The sequence below is a fragment of the Oncorhynchus keta genome, chromosome 3, assembly GCF_023373465.1.
Source record: "Oncorhynchus keta strain PuntledgeMale-10-30-2019 chromosome 3, Oket_V2, whole genome shotgun sequence".
NCBI lineage: Eukaryota > Metazoa > Chordata > Actinopteri > Salmoniformes > Salmonidae > Oncorhynchus > Oncorhynchus keta.
The window spans coordinates 34878094-34897804 of record NC_068423.1 but is presented as its reverse complement, the minus strand read 5'-3'; the positions used below and the strand labels follow the sequence as shown (position 1 = coordinate 34897804).

The following is a 19711-nucleotide window of genomic DNA, read 5'->3' as shown; positions in this document are numbered from 1 at the left end:
AGGGCCCAGGTCTGTCAGGGCCCAGGTCTGTCAGGGCCCAGGTCTGTCAGGGCCCAGGTCTGTCAGGGCCCAGGTCTGACAGGGCCCAGGTCTGACAGGGCCCAGGTCTGACAGGGCCCAGGTCTGTCAGGGCCCAGGTCTGTCAGGGCCCAGGTCTGACAGGGCCCAGGTCTGTCAGGGCCCAGGTCTGTCAGGGCCCAGGTCTGACATAATCTGTGCAGAAGATCTAGGTGCTGCTGCAGACCCTCATGCCAAATTGAGTCGAAGGCTCAACAAAGCATGAGAAGACTTTGCCTTTGTTTTGGTTTGTTTGGTTGTCAATTAGGGAGTGCAGGGTGAATACGTGGACTACTCTGCCAAGAGATGAGCTGTAGGTGTACCTACCATAGGAGTCCACTCGAAACCTACCATTGACTATGTACAGACCCAGCATGTAACAGAGCTATAGGTGTACCTACAGTAGGAGTCCTCTCAAAGCCTACCATTGACTATGTACATACCCAGGATGTAACAGAGCTGCAGGAGGTGTGACCCGTTTTGGTACGTTATGTTGCCGTAGTTGTGTCTAGGAGGGCATATGGGGGAGGGAATGCTGTCACCTCCAGGCAGGTGTTTGTCCCCCTGTGTGCTGAGGGTGTCAGGTTCTTGTCCAGTTCTGGCTTTTAGGTCTCCATGGACTAGTACCTGGGCCTGGAAATGATTGATTTCCCCCTCCAGTATGGGGATTCTAGTGTGGGCATATACTGTAGGTTGCACACAGGATGACACTTTTCTCTGTTGAGATCATTTCCTTTTGAATTTCTAGCCAAATGTAAAATGTGCCTGTTTTGATTCAGTCAATAGACTGAGTCCCTTCTCAATAACAAATTAGCATACCCCCCGAGTCCCTTCCCTGTTTCACACCTGGTAGTTTGGTGGATGGGACTTCCAGCTCTCTGTAATCTTGATGACAACCAGGTTTCTTGTAGGATGACATTGTCTGTTTTCTGATTTCTTTGGTGAAGTCCAATTTCCTGCTTTTGAGTTCCTGCTCTCTCTCTCTCTCTCTCTCTCTCTCTCTCTCTCTCTCTCTCTCTCTCATTCTCTCTCTCTCTCTCTCTCTCTCTCTCTCATTCTCTCTCTCTCTCTCATTCTCTGTCTCTCTCTCTCTCTCTCTCTCTCTCTCTCTCTCTCTCTCTCTCTCTCTCTCTCTCTCTCTCTCTCTCTCTATCTCTCTCATTCTCTCTCTCTCTCTCATTCTCTGTCTCTCTCTCTCTCTCTCTCTCTCTCTCTCTCTCATTCTCTCTCTCTCTCTCTCTCTCTCTCTCTCTCTCTCTCTCTCTCTCTCTCTCTCTCTCTCTCTCTCTCTCTCTCTCTCTCTCTCTCTCTCTCTCTCTCTCTCTCTATGTGTGTCTCTCTCTCTCTGTCTCTACATTTGTCCCATCAAGGACTATAATGGTTGCTATCCCTTTGTGCTGCAGACTGCCACCCAGATCTCCAGAGGGGAGATAGTGAGGATGTCAGGGTACGACTACGTGGATCCCTCCATCTTCTACTCCAGAGAGAGAGAGAAGAACTTCATGGGACGCCTGAAGTCTGACTCATCTGAGACCTCTATGTTCAGGAAGCTGAGGACCATCAAGAGCGAAGGTCTGTAGAGGGCAAGGATACATACATCTTCCAATGAAAAGCTAAAGTTATAAATAAAAGTATTAATAATGTTGTTATTATTGAAGGTGACGGTTCAGGCTGTATAACCTCCTGCCAATTTCCACTGGATCTAGATGATGTTTCAATTCTATTTCAACTCTGATTCTGTCTGCATATTCCGCTTATTGTTGCCAGCACCATTTAAATGTGAGGGGATTGTGTGTCTGATTGTGTAGGAGATGGGTTCAGGCTGTCTCTGGATCAGGATGACAGGAGACCCCTCAGCTTCCAGAAGTGCTTTGCCCACTACGACGTGCAGAGTGTCCTGTTTAACATCAGTGAGGCCAGTAGGGCCACTCTCAGCCAGAGGAAGAACACAACCACTGGGGCCTCGGCTGCTTCCCAACCTGGAGCCAGAGGGGGACCAGGACATGGGCCTGGAGGTGGCCCGGGGACAGGGGTAGGACTGGGGGCAGAGGGAGGGCAAGGAGGTGGTCTTAGTAGTGGAACTACCAGTACCTCCATGTTTGAGTCTCCTCTGGGCTCCCGAGAGGACCTGAACCCCAAAGAGACCCTGGACCAGGACGAGGGCGACGGGAAGAACAACAGACTAGTCCTGGGGTGCCCCCACTTCCGTAATGAGATCGGTGGAGAAGGGGAGCGCAGAATCAGTCTCTCCAGGGCGACCAACACCTCTTACAGTGGTGGAGGAGAGAGCTGCAGCTTCGAGTCCTCCCTCTCGTCCCACTGTACCAACGCTGGGGTGTCGGTGTTGGAGGTCCCTAAAGAGAACCAGCCTATACACAGAGAGAAGGTGAAGAGATACATTATAGAACATATTGATCTGGGAGCATTCTACTACCACAAGTTCTTCTATGGGAAAGGTAAGAATGATGTTCCTGCACACAATTACATTGATGGAAGCTAAAAACATATCTGATTAACCCCCTAAAAAAATATATATATATACTGTATATACAGTTGAAGTTGGAAGTTTACATAAACCTTAGCCAAATACATTTAAACTACATTTTTCACAATTCCTGATATTTAATCCGAGTACAAATGCCCTGTCTTAGGTCAGTTAGGATCACCACTTTATTTTAAGAATGTGAAATGTCAGAATAATAGTAGAGAGAATGATTTATTTCAGCTTTTATTTATTTCATTCAATTCCCAATGGGTCAGAAGTTTACATACACTCAATTAGTATTTCATAGCGTTGTCTTTAAATTGTTTAACTTGGGTCAACTGTTTCGGGTAGCCTTCCACAAGCTTCCCACAATAAGTTGAGTTTTGGCCCATTCCTCCTGACAGAGCTGGTGTAACTGAGTCAGGTTTGTAGGCCTCCTTGCTCACACACGCTTTTTCAGTTCTGCCCACAAATTTTCAATAGGATTGAGGTCAGGGCTTTGTGATGGCCCCTCCAATACCTTGACTTTGTTGTCCTTAAGCCATTTTGCCACAACTTTGGAGGTATGCTTGGGGTCATTGTCCATTTGGAAGAGCCATTTGCGACCAAGCTTTAACTTCCTGACTGATGTCTTGAGATGTTGCTTTAATATATCCACATAATTTTCCTTTCTCATGACGCCATCTATTTTGTGAAGTGCACCAGTCCCTCCTGCAGCAAAGCACCCCTACAACATGATGCTGCCACCCCCGTGATTCACGGTTGGGATGGTGTTCCTCGGCTTGCAAGCCTCCCCCTTTTTCCTCCAAACATAACAATGGTCATTATGGCCAAACAGTTCTATTTTTGTTTCATCAGACCAGAGGACATTTCTCCAAAAAGTACAATCTTTGACCCCATGTGCAGTTGCAAACTGTAGTCTGTTTTTTTATGGCGGTTTTGGAGTAGTGGCTTCTTCCTTGCTGAGCGGCCTTTCAGGTTATGTCGATATAGGACTCGTTTTACTGTGGATATAGATACCTGTTTACCTGTTTCATACAGCATCTTCACAAGGTCCTTTGCTGTTGTTCTGGGATTGATTTGCACTTTTTGCACCAAAGTACGTTCATCTCTAGGAGACAGAACGTGTCTCCCTCCTGAGCAGTATGACAGCTGTGTGGTCCCATTGTAACGGCGTTCTTCGTTTGTAGAAAGAGAGTCGGACCGAAATGCAGCGTAGTGGCTGACTTTAATAGAAAAAGTGACACATGAAATAACGATACAAAATACAAAACAACAAACGGAACGTGAAACCTAATTACAGCCTATCTGGTGAAACTACACAGAGACAGGAACAATCACCCACGACATACAAAGCGAAACTCAGGCTACCTAAATACGGTTCCCAATCAGTGACAACGAGAATCACCTGACTCTGATTGAGAACCGCCTCAGGCAGCCAAACCTATACAACACCCCTAATCAGCCGCGATCCCAAATACTACAAACCCCAATACGAAAATACAATAACATAAACCCATGTCACACCCTGGCCTGACCAAATATATAACGAAAACACAAAATACAATGACCAAGGAGTGACACCCATGGTGTTTATACTTGCGTACTATTGTTTGTACAGATGAACGTGGTACCTACAGGCTTTTGGAAATTTCTCCCAATGATGAATCAGACTTGTAGAGGCCGACAATTTTCTTCGGAGGTCTTGGCTGATTTCTTTTGATTATCCCATGATGTCAAGCAAAGAGGCACTGAGTTTGAACGTAGGCCTTGAAATAAATACACAGGTACACCTCCAATTGACTCCTCAGTGTATGTAAACTTCTGACTTCAACTGTACAGAAGTTTTATCAGTTTCTGAGAAACAGCTCGAAATGGCAGAACTAACACTAATTAGTGGTTTTCAGACTGTAAATGGTTAATGTGTACATCTGGTTGGTTAATGGGTACATCTGGTTGGTTAATGGGTACATCTGGTTGGTTAATGGGTACATCTGGTTGGTTAATGGGTACATCTGGTTGGTTAATGGGTACATCTGGTTGGTTAATGGGTACATCTGGTTGGTTAATGGGTACATCTGGTTGGTTAATGGGTACATCTGGTTGGTTAATGGGTACATCTGGTTGGTTAATGGGTACATCTGGTTGGTTAATGGGTACATCTGGTTGGTTAATGTGTACATCTGGTTGGTTAATGGGTACATCTGGTTGGTTAATGTGTACATCTGGTTGGTTAATGTGTACATCTGGTTGGTTAATGGGTACATCTGGTTGGTTAATGGGTACATCTGGTTGGTTAATGTGTACATCTGGTTGGTTAATGGGTACATCTGGTTGGTTAATGGGTACATCTGGTTGGTTAATGGGTACATCTGGTTGGTTAATGGGTACATCTGGTTGGTTAATGGGTACAACTGGTTGGTTAATGGGTACATCTGGTTGGTTAACGGGTACATCTGGTTGGTTAACGGGTACATCTGGTTGGTTAATGGTACATCTGGTTGGTTAATGGGTACATCTGGTTGGTTAATGGGTACATATGGTTGGTTAATGGGTACATCTGGTTGGTTAATGGGTACATTTGGTTGGTTAATGGGTACATCTGGTTGGTTAATGGGTACATCTGGTTGGTTAATGTGTACATCTGGTTGGTTAATGTGTACATCTGGTTGGTTAATGGGTACATCTGGTTGGTTAATGGGTACATCTGGTTGGTTAATGGGTACATCTGGTTGGTTAATGGGTACATCTGGTTGGTTAATGGGTACATCTGGTTGGTTAATGGGTACATCTGGTTGGTTAATGGGTACATCTGGTTGGTTAATGGGTACATCTGGTTGGTTAATGGGTACATCTGGTTGGTTAATGTGTACATCTGGTTGGTTAATGGGTACATCTGGTTGGTTAATGGGTACATCTGGTTGGTTAATGGGTACATCTGGTAATGGGTACATCTGGTTGGTTAATGGGTACATCTGGTTGGTTAATGGGTACATCTGGTTGGTTAATGGGTACATCTGGTTGGTTGGTTAATGGGTACATCTGGTTGGTTAATGGGTACATCTGGTTGGTTAATGGGTACATCTGGTTGGTTGGTTCTGGTTGGTTAATGGGGTTGGTTAATGGGTACATCTGGTTGGTTAATGGGTACATCTGGTTGGTTAATGGGTACATCTGGTTGGTTAATGTGTACATCTGGTTGGTTAATGGGTACATCTGGTTGGTTAATGTGTACATCTGGTTGGTTAATGGGTACATCTGGTTGGTTAATGGTTATGTGTACATCTGGTTGGTTAATGGGTACATCTGGTTGGTTAATGGGTACATCTGGTTGGTTAATGGGTACATCTGGTTGGTTAATGGGTACATCTGGTTGGTTAATGGGTACATCTGGTTGGTTAATGGGTACATCTGGTTGGTTAATGGTTGGTTAATGGGTACATCTGGTTGGTTAATGGGTACATCTGGTTGGTTAATGGGTACATCTGGTTGGTTAATGGGTACATCTGGTTGGTTAATGGGTACATCTGGTTGGTTAATGGGTACATCTGGTTGGTTAATGTGTACATCTGGTTGGTTAATGGGTACATCTGGTTGGTTAATGGTTGGTTAATGTACATCTGGTTGGTTAATGGGTACATCTGGTTGGTTAATGGTACATCTGGTTGGTTAATGGGTTCTGGTTGGTTAATGGGTACATCTGGTTGGTTAATGGGTACATCTGGTTGGTTAATGGGTACATCTGGTTGGTTAATGGGTACATCTGGTTGGTTAATGGGTACATCTGGTTGGTTAATGGGTACATCTGGTTGGTTAATGGGTACATCTGGTTGGTTAATGGGTACATCTGGTTGGTTAATGGGTACATCTGGTTGGTTAATGGGTACATCTGGTTGGTTAATGGGTACATCTGGTTGGTTAATGGGTACATCTGTACATCTGGTTGGTTAATGGGTACATCTGGTTGGTTAATGGGTACATCTGGTTGGTTAATGGGTACATCTGGTTGGTTAATGGGTACATCTGGTTGGTTAATGGGTACATCTGGTTGGTTAATGGGTACATCTGGTTGGTTAATGGGTACATCTGGTTGGTTAATGGGTACATCTGGTTGGTTAATGGGTACATCTGGTTGGTTAATGGGTACATCTGGTTGGTTAATGGGTACATCTGGTTGGTTAATGGTACATCTGGTTGGTTAATGGGTACATCTGGTTGGTTAATGGGTACATCTGGTTGGTTAATGGGTACATCTGGTTGGTTAATGGGTACATCTGGTTGGTTAATGGGTACATCTGGTTGGTTAATGGGTACATCTGGTTGGTTAATGGGTACATCTGGTTGGTTAATGTACATCTGGTTAATGGGTACATCTGGTTGGTTAATGGGTACATCTGGTTGGTTAATGGGTACATCTGGTTGGTTAATGGGTACATCTGGTTGGTTAATGGGTACATCTGGTTGGTTAATGGGTAATGGGTACATCTGGTTGGTTAATGGGGTTGGTTAATGGGTACATCTGGTTGGTTAATGGGTACATCTGGTTGGTTAATGGGTACATCTGGTTGGTTAATGGGGTACATCTGGTTGGTTAATGGGTACATCTGGTTGGTTAATGGGTACATCTGGTTGGTTAATGGGTACATCTGGTTGGTTAATGGGTACATCTGGTTGGTTAATGGGTACATCTGGTTGGTTAATGGGTACATCTGGTTGGTTAATGGGTACATCTGGTTGGTTAATGGGTACATCTGGTTGGTTAATGGGTACATCTGGTTGGTTAATGGGTACATCTGGTTGGTTAATGGGTACATCTGGTTGGTTAATGGGGTACATCTGGTTGGTTAATGGGGTTGGTTAATGGGTACATCTGGTTGGTTAATGGGTACATCTGGTTGGTTAATGGGTACATCTGGTTGGTTAATGGGTAATGGGTACATCTGGTTGGTTAATGGGTACATCTGGTTGGTTAATGGGTACATCTGGTTGGTTAATGGGTACATCTGGTTGGTTAATGGGTACATCTGGTTGGTTAATGGGTACATCTGGTTGGTTAATGGGTACATCTGGTTGGTTAATGGGTACATCTGGTTGGTTAATGGGTACATCTGGTTGGTTAATGGGTACATCTGGTTGGTTAATGGGTACATCTGGTTGGTTAATGGGTACATCTGGTTGGTTAATGGGTACATCTGGTTGGTTAATGGGTACATCTGGTTAATGGTTCTGGTTGGTTAATGGGTACATCTGGTTGGTTAATGGGTACATCTGGTTGGTTAATGGTACATCTGGTTGGTTAATGGGTACATCTGGTTGGTTAATGGGTACATCTGGTTGGTTAATGGGTACATCTGGTTGGTTAATGGGTACATCTGGTTGGTTAATGGGTACATCTGGTTGGTTAATGGGTACATCTGGTTGGTTAATGGGTACATCTGGTTGGTTAATGGGTACATCTGGTTGGTTAATGGGTACATCTGGTTGGTTAATGGGTACATCTGGTTGGTTAATGGGTACATCTGGTTGGTTAATGGGTACATCTGGTTGGTTAATGGGTACATCTGGTTGGTTAATGGGTACATCTGGTTGGTTAATGGGTACATCTGGTTGGTTAATGGGTACATCTGGTTGGTTAATGGGTACATCTGGTTGGTTAATGGGTACATCTGGTTGGTTAATGGGTACATCTGGTTGGTTAATGGGTACATCTGGTTGGTTAATGGGTACATCTGGTTGGTTAATGGGTTGGTTAATGGGTACATCTGGTTGGTTAATGGGTACATCTGGTTGGTTAATGGGTACATCTGGTTGGTTAATGGTTGGTTACATCTGGTTGGTTAATGGGTACATCTGGTTGGTTAATGGGTACATCTGGTTGGTTAATGGGTACATCTGGTTGGTTAATGGGGTTAATGGGTACATCTGGTTGGTTAATGGGTACATCTGGTTCTGGTTAATGGGTACATCTGGTTGGTTAATGGGTACATCTGGTTGGTTAATGGGTACATCTGGTTGGTTAATGGGTACATCTGGTTGGTTAATGGGTCTGGTTGGTTACATCTGGTTGGTTAATGGGTACATCTGGTTGGTTAATGGGTCTGGTTGGTTAATGGGTACATCTGGTTGGTTAATGGGTACATCTGGTTGGTTAATGGGTACATCTGGTTGGTTAATGGGTTAATGGGTACATCTGGTTGGTTAATGGGTACATTGGTTAATGGGTACATCTGGTTGGTTAATGGGTACATCTGGTTGGTTAATGGGTACATCTGGTTGGTTAATGGGTACATCTGGTTGGTTAATGGGTACATCTGGTTGGTTAATGGGTACATCTGGTTGGTTAATGGGTACATCTGGTTGGTTAATGGGTACATCTGGTTGGTTAATGGGTACATCTGGTTGGTTAATGGGTACATCTGGTTGGTTAATGGGTACATCTGGTTGGTTAATGGGTACATCTGGTTGGTTAATGGGTACATCTGGTTGGTTAATGGGTACATCTGGTTGGTTAATGGGTACATCTGGTTGGTTAATGGGTACATCTGGTTGGTTAATGGGTACATCTGGTTGGTTAATGGGTACATCTGGTTGGTTAATGGGTACATCTGGTTGGTTAATGGGTACATCTGGTTGGTTAATGGGTACATCTGGTTGGTTAATGTGTACATCTGGTTGGTTAATGGGTACATCTGGTTCCCTCCTTGAGTTCTCAGCCAGACTACTTTACTTTTCACACTATAAAAACAAACACTGTTTTTCCCCTAGTGGAGACCCAGTCCCTCTAGTTCTCAACCAGTTATGTTCTCTGTTAACAGAGAGAGCCGTGTGTGTGTGTGTGTGTGTGTGTGTGTGTGTGTGTGTGTGTGTGTGTGTGTGTGTGTGTGTGTGTGTGTGTGTGTGTGTGTGTGTGTGTGTGTGTGTGTGTGTGTGTGTGTGTGTGTGTGTGTGTGTGTGTGTGTGTTTTTGGGGTGTGTGTGTGTGTGTTTTCGGTGTGTGTGTGTGTTCTTGGTGTGTGTGTTCAGTGTTTTTAGTGTGTGTGTTTTCGGTGTGTGTGTGTTCTTGGTGTGTGTGTGTTTTTAGTGTGTGCTATTTTCTCAACTCCCAGGAGGACCAGGGATTTGTAATGTGAGAAGTAAGGTGGTGAGGGTTAGGGGAGGTGTCAGCGTTAAACCTTGCGGCCAAACCACAGCACAGTCCCAGAGATCCTCATTAAAACATCACTGTGTCTGACTGAAAATACCACCTCTTTCTCTCCACTCAATTCAACACGATGCAGGTAGTGAGTTTCCTCTCTCTCTCAGTATATCTGCCCATCCTAAGCCCCTATAACAGCTGCTGCACCAGTCCACCATTATTGAGAAGACATTAATCAGTTTGGGACATGGAGAACACAAACACTCAGAGGGATATGACTCTGCAGTCACATGACCTCACATGGTGCAAGGGAACTGATTCTGTAGTTCTGTGTGTGTGTGTGTGTGTGTGTGTGTGTGTGTGTGTGTGTGTGTGTGTGTGTGTGTGTGTGTGTGTGTGTGTGTGTGTGTGTGTGTGTGTGTGTGTGTGTGTGTGTGTGTGTGTGTGTGTGTGTGTGTCAGTGAGCTGATTTTGTCTAGCTAGTGTGTAACAAGTCATGACTTCCTCTACATACAGAGAAGAAAATAACCTCTACCTATTATAATGGTGTCTGTAGTCCTCTATCTGTTATAATGGTGTCTGTAGTTCTCTACCTGTTATAATGGTGTCTGTAGTTCTCTACCTGTTATAATGGTGTCTGTAGTTCTCTACCTGTTATAATGGTGTCTGTAGTACTCTACCTGTTATAATGGTGTCTGTAGTTCTCTACCTGTTATAATGGTGTCTGTAGTTCTCTACCTGTTATAATGGTGTCTGTAGTTCTCTACCTGTTATAATGGTGTCTGTAGTTCTCTACCTGTTATAATGGTGTCTGTAGTTCTCTACCTGTTATAATGGTGTCTGTAGTTCTCTACCTGTTATAATGGTGTCTGTAGTACTCTACCTGTTATAATGGTGTCTGTAGTTCTCTACCTGTTATAATGGTGTCTGTAGTTCTCTACCTGTTATAATGGTGTCTGTAGTTCTCTACCTGTTATAATGGTGTCTGTAGTTCTCTATCTGTTATAATGGTGTCTGTAGTTCTCTACCTGTTATAATGGTGTCTGTAGTTCTATACCTGTTATAATGGTGTCTGTAGTTCTCTACCTGTTATAATGGTGTCTGTAGTTCTCTACCTGTTATAATGGTGTCTGTAGTTCTCTATCTGTTATAATGGTGTCTGTAGTTCTCTACCTGTTATAATGGTGTCTGTAGTTCTCTACCTGTTATAATAGTGTCTGTAGTTATCTACCTGTTATAATGGTGTCTGTAGTTCTCTACCTGTTATAATGGTGTCTGTAGTACTCCTGTTATAATGGTGTCTGTAGTTCTCTACCTGTTATAATGGTGGCTGTAGTTCTCTACCTGTTATAATGGTGTCTGTAGTACTCTGTTATAATGGTTTCTGTAGTTCTCTACCTGTTATAATGGTGTCTGTAGTTCTCTACCTGTTATAATGGTGTCTGTAGTACTCCTGTTATAATGGTGTCTGTAGTTCTCTACCTGTTATAATGGTGTCTGTAGTACTCCTGTTATAATGGTTTCTGTAGTTCTCTACCTGTTATAATGGTGTCTGTAGTTCTCTACCTGTTATAATGGTGTCTGTAGTTCTCTACCTGTTATAATGGTGTCTGTAGTACTCCTGTTATAATGGTGTCTGTAGTTCTCTACCTGTTATAATGGTGTCTGTAGTTCTCTACCTGTTATAATGGTGTCTGTAGTTCTGTTATAATGGTGTCTGTAGTACTCTGTTATAATGGTGTCTGTAGTTCTCTACCTGTTATAATGGTGTCTGTAGTTCTCTACCTGTTATAATGGTGTCTGTAGTTCTCTACCTGTTATAATGGTGTCTGTAGTTCTCTACCTGTTATAATGGTGTCTGTAGTTCTCTACCTATTATAATGGTGTCTGTAGTTCTCTACCTGTTATAATGGTGTCTGTAGTTCTCTACCTGTTATAATGGTGCCTGTAGTTCTCTACCTGTTGTAATGGTGTCTGTAGTTCTCTACCTGGTATAATGGTGTCTGTAGTTCTCTACCTGTTATAATGGTGTCTGTAGTTCTCTACCTGGTATAATGGTGTCTGTAGTTCTCTACCTGTTATAATGGTGTCTGTAGTTCTCTACCTGTTATAATGGTGTCTGTAGTTCTCTACCTATTATAATGGTGTCTGTAGTTCTCTACTTGTTATAATGGTGTCTGTAGTTCTCTACCTGTTATAATGGTGTCTGTAGTTCTCTACCTGTTATAATGGTGTCTGTAGTTCTCTACCTGTTATAATGGTGTCTGTAGTTCTCTACCTAATATAATGGTGTCTGTAGTCCTCTACCTGTTATAATGGTGTCTGTAGTTCTCTACCTGTTATAATGGTGTCTGTAGTTCTCTACCTGTTATAATGGTGTCTGTAGTTCTCTACCTGTTATAATGGTGTCTGTAGTTCTCTATCTGTTATAATGGTGTCTGTAGTTCTCTACCTGTTATAATGGTGTCTGTAGTTCTATACCTGTTATAATGGTGTCTGTAGTTCTCTACCTGTTATAATGGTGTCTGTAGTTCTCTACCTTTATAATGGTGTCTGTAGTTCTCTATCTGTTATAATGGTGTCTGTAGTTCTCTACCTGTTATAATGGTGTCTGTAGTTCTCTACCTGTTATAATAGTGTCTGTAGTTCTCTTATAATGGTGTCTGTAGTTCTCTACCTGTTATAATGGTGTCTGTAGTACTCCTGTTATAATGGTGTCTGTAGTTCTCTACCTGTTATAATGGTGTCTGTAGTTCTCTACCTATTATAATGGTGTCTGTAGTTCTCTACCTGTTATAATGGTGTCTGTAGTTCTCTACCTGTTATAATGGTGCCTGTAGTTCTCTACCTGTTATAATGGTGTCTGTAGTTCTCTACCTGTTATAATGGTGTCTGTAGTTCTCTACCTGTTATAATGGTGTCTGTAGTTCTCTACCTGTTATAATGGTGTCTGTAGTTCTCTACCTGTTATAATGGTGTCTGTAGTTCTCTACCTGTTATAATGGTGTCTGTAGTTCTCTACCTGTTATAATGGTGTCTGTAGTTCTCTACCTGTTATAATGGTGTCTGTAGTTCTCTACCTGTTATAATGGTGTCTGTAGTTCTCTACCTAATATAATGGTGTCTGTAGTCCTCTACCTGTTATAATGGTGTCTGTAGTTCTCTACCTGTTATAATGGTGTCTGTAGTTCTCTACCTGTTATAATGGTGTCTGTAGTTCTCTACCTGTTATAATGGTGTCTGTAGTTCTCTATCTGTTATAATGGTGTCTGTAGTTCTCTACCTGTTATAATGGTGTCTGTAGTTCTATACCTGTTATAATGGTGTCTGTAGTTCTCTACCTGTTATAATGGTGTCTGTAGTTCTCTACCTGTTATAATGGTGTCTGTAGTTCTCTATCTGTTATAATGGTGTCTGTAGTTCTCTACCTGTTATAATGGTGTCTGTAGTTCTCTACCTGTTATAATAGTGTCTGTAGTTCTCTACCTGTTATAATGGTGTCTGTAGTTCTCTACCTGTTATAATGGTGTCTGTAGTACTCCTGTTATAATGGTGTCTGTAGTTCTCTACCTGTTATAATGGTGGCTGTAGTTCTCTACCTGTTATAATGGTGTCTGTAGTACTCCTGTTATAATGGTTTCTGTAGTTCTCTACCTGTTATAATGGTGTCTGTAGTTCTCTACCTGTTATAATGGTGTCTGTAGTACTCCTGTTATAATGGTGTCTGTAGTTCTCTACCTGTTATAATGGTGTCTGTAGTTCTCTACCTATTATAATGGTGTCTGTAGTTCTCTACCTGTTATAATGGTGTCTGTAGTTCTCTACCTGTTATAATGGTGTCTGTAGTTCTCTACCTGTTATAATGGTGTCTGTAGTTCTCTACCTGTTATAATGGTGTCTGTAGTTCTCTACCTAATATAATGGTGTCTGTAGTCCTCTACCTGTTATAATGGTGTCTGTAGTTCTCTACCTGTTATAATGGTGTCTGTAGTTCTCTACCTGTTATAATGGTGTCTGTAGTTCTCTACCTGTTATAATGGTGTCTGTAGTTCTCTATCTGTTATAATGGTGTCTGTAGTTCTCTACCTGTTATAATGGTGTCTGTAGTTCTATACCTGTTATAATGGTGTCTGTAGTTCTCTACCTGTTATAATGGTGTCTGTAGTTCTCTACCTGTTATAATGGTGTCTGTAGTTCTCTATCTGTTATAATGGTGTCTGTAGTTCTCTACCTGTTATAATGGTGTCTGTAGTTCTCTACCTGTTATAATAGTGTCTGTAGTTCTCTACCTGTTATAATGGTGTCTGTAGTTCTCTACCTGTTATAATGGTGTCTGTAGTACTCCTGTTATAATGGTGTCTGTAGTTCTCTACCTGTTATAATGGTGGCTGTAGTTCTCTACCTGTTATAATGGTGTCTGTAGTACTCCTGTTATAATGGTTTCTGTAGTTCTCTACCTGTTATAATGGTGTCTGTAGTTCTCTACCTGTTATAATGGTGTCTGTAGTACTCCTGTTATAATGGTGTCTGTAGTTCTCTACCTGTTATAATGGTGTCTGTAGTACTCCTGTTATAATGGTTTCTGTAGTTCTCTACCTGTTATAATGGTGTCTGTAGTTCTCTACCTGTTATAATGGTGTCTGTAGTTCTCTACCTGTTATAATGGTGTCTGTAGTACTCCTGTTATAATGGTGTCTGTAGTTCTCTACCTGTTATAATGGTGTCTGTAGTTCTCTACCTGTTATAATGGTGTCTGTAGTTCTCTACCTGTTATAATGGTGTCTGTAGTACTCCTGTTATAATGGTGTCTGTAGTTCTCTACCTGTTATAATGGTGTCTGTAGTTCTCTACCTGTTATAATGGTGTCTGTAGTTCTCTACCTGTTATAATGGTGTCTGTAGTTCTCTACCTGTTATAATGGTGTCTGTAGTTGTCACGTTCTGACCTTTATTTTCTGTGTTTTGTGTTTAGTTAGTATGGTCAGGGCGTGAGTTGGGTGGGCAGTCTATGTTTGTTTGTCTAGGTTTTGGGAATTTCTATGTTTCGGCCTAGTATGGTTCTCAATCAGAGGCAGGTGTCATTAGTTGTCTCTGATTGAGAATCATACTTAGGTGGCCTGGGTTTCACTGTGTGTTGGTGGGTGATTGTTTCCTGTCTCTGTGTGTGCACCAGATAGGACTGTAATTTGAGTTTTCACATTTTTGTTTTGTTAGTTTGTTCATGTGTACCTGATAGCATTAAAAAGTACCATGGAAAATTACCACGCCGCGTATTGGTCCTCTGATCCGTTTCGTCCTCTTCGGAAGAAGAGGAGGAAACTCTTACAGTAGTTCTCTACCTATTATAATGGTGTCTGTAGTTCTCTACCTGTTATAATGGTGTCTGTAGTTCTCTACCTGTTATAATGGCGTCTGTAGTTCTCTACCTATTATAATGGTGTCTGTAGTTCTCTACCTGTTATAATGGCGTCTGTAGTTCTCTACCTATTATAATGGTGTCTGTAGTTCTCTACCTGTTATAATGGTGTCTGTAGTTCTCTACCTGGTATAATGGCGTCTGTAGTTCTCTACCTGTTATAATGGTGTCTGTAGTTCTCTACCTGGTATAATGGTGTCTGTAGTTCTCTACCTGTTATAATGGTGTCTGTAGTTCTCTACCTGTTATAATGGTGTCTGTAGTTCTCTACCTATTATAATGGTGTCTGTAGTTCTCTACCTGTTATAATGGTGTCTGTAGTTCTCCTGTTATACTGGTGTCTGTAGTTCTCTACCTGTTATAATGGTGTCTGTAGTTCTCCTGTTATACTGGTGTCTGTAGTTCTCTACCTGTTATAATGGTGTCTGTAGTTCTCTACCTATTATAATGGTGTCTGTAGTTCTCTACCTGTTATAATGGTGTGTGTAGTTCTCTACCTGTTATAATGGTGTCTGTAGTTCTCTACCTGTTATAATGGCGTCTGTAGTTCTCTACCTGTTATAATGGTGTCTGTAGTTCTCTACCTGTTATAATGGTGTCTGTAGTTCTCTACCTGGTATAATGGTGTCTGTAGTTCTCTACCTGGTATAATGGTGTCTGTAGTTCTCTACCTGTTATAATGGTGTCTGTAGTACTCCTGTTATAATGGTGTCTGTAGTTCTCTACCTGGTATAATGGCGTCTGTAGTTCTCTACCTGTTATAATGGCGTCTGTAGTTCTCTACCTGTTATAATGGCGTCTGTAGTTCTCTACCTGTTATAATGGTGTCTGTAGTTCTCTACCTGTTATAATTGTGTCTGTAGTTCTCTACCTGTTATACTGGTGTCTGTAGTTCTCTACCTGTTATAATGGTGTCTGTAGTTCTCCTGTTATACTGGTGTCTGTAGTTCTCTACCTGTTATAATGGTGTCTGTAGTTCTCTACCTGTTATAATGGTGTCTGTAGTTCTCTACCTGTTATAATGGCGTCTGTAGTTCTCTACCTGTTATAATGGTGTGTGTAGTTCTCTACCTGTTATAATGGTGTCTGTAGTTCTCTACCTGTTATAATAGTGTCTGTAGTTCTCTACCTGTTATAATGGTGTCTGTAGTTCTCTACCTATTATAATGGTGTCTGTAGTTCTCTACCTGTTATAATAGTGTCTGTAGTTCTCTACCTGTTATAATGGTGTCTGTAGTTCTCTACCTGTTATAATGGTGTCTGTAGTTCTCTACCTGTTATAATGGTGTGTGTAGTTCTCTACCTGTTATAATGGTGTCTGTAGTACTCTACCTGTTATAATGGTGTCTGTAGTTCTCTACCTGTTATAATGGTGTCTGTAGTTCTCTACCTGTTATAATGGTGTCTGTAGTTCTCCTGTTATAATGGTGTCTGTAGTTCTCTACCTGTTATAATGGTGTCTGTAGTTCTCTATCTGTTATAATGGTGTGTGTAGTTCTCTACCTGGTATAATGGTGTCTGTAGTTCTCTACCTGTTATAATGGTGTCTGTAGTTCTCTACCTGTTATAATGGTGTCTGTAGTTCTCTACCTGTTATAATGGTGTCTGTAGTTCTCTACCTGTTATAATGGTGTCTGTAGTTCTCTACCTGTTATAATGGTGTCTGTAGTTCTCTACCTGTTATAATGGTGTCTGTAGTTCTCTACCTATTATAATGGTGTCTGTAGTTCTCTACCTGTTATAATGGTGTCTGTAGTTCTCCTGTTATACTGGTGTCTGTAGTTCTCTACCTGTTATAATGGTGTCTGTAGTTCTCCTGTTATACTGGTGTCTGTAGTTCTCTACCTGTTATAATGGTGTCTGTAGTTCTCTACCTGTTATAATGGTGTCTGTAGTTCTCTACCTGTTATAATGGCGTCTGTAGTTCTCTACCTGGTATAATGGTGTCTGTAGTTCTCTACCTGTTATAATGGTGTCTGTAGTTCTCTACCTGTTATAATGGTGTCTGTAGTTCTCTACCTGTTATAATGGTGTCTGTAGTTCTCTACCTGTTATAATGGTGTCTGTAGTTCTCTACCTATTATAATGGTGTCTGTAGTTCTCTACCTGTTATAATGGTGTCTGTAGTTCTCCTGTTATACTGGTGTCTGTAGTTCTCTACCTGTTATAATGGTGTCTGTAGTTCTCCTGTTATACTGGTGTCTGTAGTTCTCTACCTGTTATAATGGTGTCTGTAGTTCTCTACCTATTATAATGGTGTCTGTAGTTCTCTACCTATTATAATGGTGTCTGTAGTTCTCTACCTGTTATACTGGTGTCTGTAGTTCTCTACCTGTTATAATGGTGTCTGTAGTTCTCCTGTTATACTGGTGTCTGTAGTTCTCTACCTGTTATAATGGTGTCTGTAGTTCTCTACCTGTTATAATGGTGTCTGTAGTTCTCTACCTGTTATAATGGCGTCTGTAGTTCTCTACCTGTTATAATGGTGTCTGTAGTTCTCTACCTGTTATAATGGTGTCTGTAGTTCTCTACCTGTTATACTGGTGTCTGTAGTTCTCTACCTGTTATAATGGTGTCTGTAGTTCTCCTGTTATACTGGTGTCTGTAGTTCTCTACCTGTTATAATGGTGTCTGTAGTTCTCCTGTTATAATGGTGTCTGTAGTTCTCTACCTGTTATAATGGTGTCTGTAGTTCTCTACCTGTTATAATGGTGTCTGTAGTTCTCTATCTGTTATAATGGTGTCTGTAGTTCTCTACCTGTTATAATGGTTTCTGTAGTTCTCTACCTGTTATAATGGTGTCTGTAGTTCTCTACCTGTTATAATGGTGTCTGTAGTTCTCTACCTGTTATAATGGTGTCTGTATTTCTCTACCTATTATAATGGTGTCTGTAGTTCTCTACCTGGTATAATGGTGTCTGTAGTTCTCTACCTGTTATAATGGCGTCTGTAGTTCTCTACCTGTTATAATGGTGTCTGTAGTTCTCTACCTGGTATAATGGTGTCTGTAGTTCTCTACCTGTTATAATGGCGTCTGTAGTTCTCTACCTGTTATAATGGCGTCTGTAGTTCTCTACCTGTTATAATGGTGTCTGTAGTTCTCTACCTGTTATAATGGCGTCTGTAGTTCTCTACCTGTTATAATGGTGTCTGTAGTTCTCTACCTGGTATAATGGTGTCTGTAGTTCTCTACCTGGTATAATGGTGTCTGTAGTTCTCTACCTGTTATAATGGCGTCTGTAGTTCTCTACCTGTTATAATGGTGTCTGTAGTTCTCTACCTGTTATAATGGCGTCTGTAGTTCTCTACCTGTTATAATGGCGTCTGTAGTTCTCTACCTGTTATAATGGCGTCTGTAGTTCTCTACCTGTTATAATGGCGTCTGTAGTTCTCTACCTGTTATAATGGTGTCTGTAGTTCTCTACCTGTTATAATGGTGTCTGTAGTTCTCTACCTGTTATAATGGTGTCTGTAGTTCTCTACCTGTTATAATGGCGTCTGTAGTTCTCTACCTGTAATAATGGTGTCTGTAGTTCTCTACCTGTTATAATGGCGTCTGTAGTTCTCTACCTGTAATAATGGTGTCTGTAGTTCTCTACCTATTATAATGGTGTCTACAGGGTCAGTCTACAGGGTCAGTCTACAGGGTCAGTCTACAGGGTCAGTCTACAGGGTCAGTCTGGGTCAGTCTACAGGGTCAGTCTACAGGGTCAGTAGATACAGTATGTAGGTCAGGTAACTAGACATCAGGATATATGATAAACAGAGTAGCAGCTGCGTATATGATGATTGTATATGAGTGCGTGCGTGTCGAGTCAGTTTAAATGTGTGTGCATGTTATGTGTGTTTTAGAGTGTCATTCTGCCATTCTGTTAGCTATTTAGCATTCTTATGGTTTGGGTATAGAAACTGTTCAGAAGCCTGTTGGTATCAGACTTGTTGCACCAGTACTGCTGGTTGTGCGGAAGCAGAGAGAACAGTCTATGGCTTGGCTTGATCTGTCTTACTGACTTCTCTCTGGCTTTGCCGGGGGTTATGGTCTGTTTTATACCAACACTGCTGTGTGGTGTGCTCCTGTTCGACCCCCCCTCCTCTCCTCTAAATGACATCACTATGCTACCATCCTCATTGTTCTCCCAGATATCTAGATAGTACAGCACACTATGCTACCATCCTCATTGTTCTCCCAGATATCTAGATAGTACAGCACACTATGCTACCATCCTCATTGTTCTCCCAGATATCTAGATAGTACAGCACACTATGCTACCATCCTCATTGTTCTCCCAGATATCTAGATAGTACAGCACACTATGCTACCTTCCTCATTGTTCTCCCAGATATCTAGATAGTACAGCACACTATGCTACCATCCTCATTGTTCTCCCAGATATCTAGATAGTACAGCACACTATGCTACCATCCTCATTGTTCTCCCAGATATCTAGATAGTACAGCACACTATGCTACCATCCTCATTGTTCTCCCAGATATCTAGATAGTACAGCACACTATGCTACCATCCTCATTGTTCTCCCAGATATCTAGATAGTACAGCACACTATGCTACCATCCTCATTGTTCTCCCAGATATCTAGATAGTACAGCACACTATGCTAC

General features: G+C 41.8%; 1 protein-coding gene across 1 annotated transcript in view; it reads left to right on the top strand.

The window, feature by feature from the left end:
- LOC118363521 (signal-induced proliferation-associated 1-like protein 2) overlaps positions 1–19711 on the top strand; it is a 434866-nt gene that overhangs the window by 63723 nt on the left and 351432 nt on the right. The window contains exons 3-4 of the mRNA XM_052497073.1: positions 1461–1629; positions 1866–2513. Of these exons, the coding sequence (XP_052353033.1) occupies positions 1461–1629; positions 1866–2513 (817 nt within the window). The remainder of the gene's footprint in view (positions 1–1460; positions 1630–1865; positions 2514–19711) is intronic.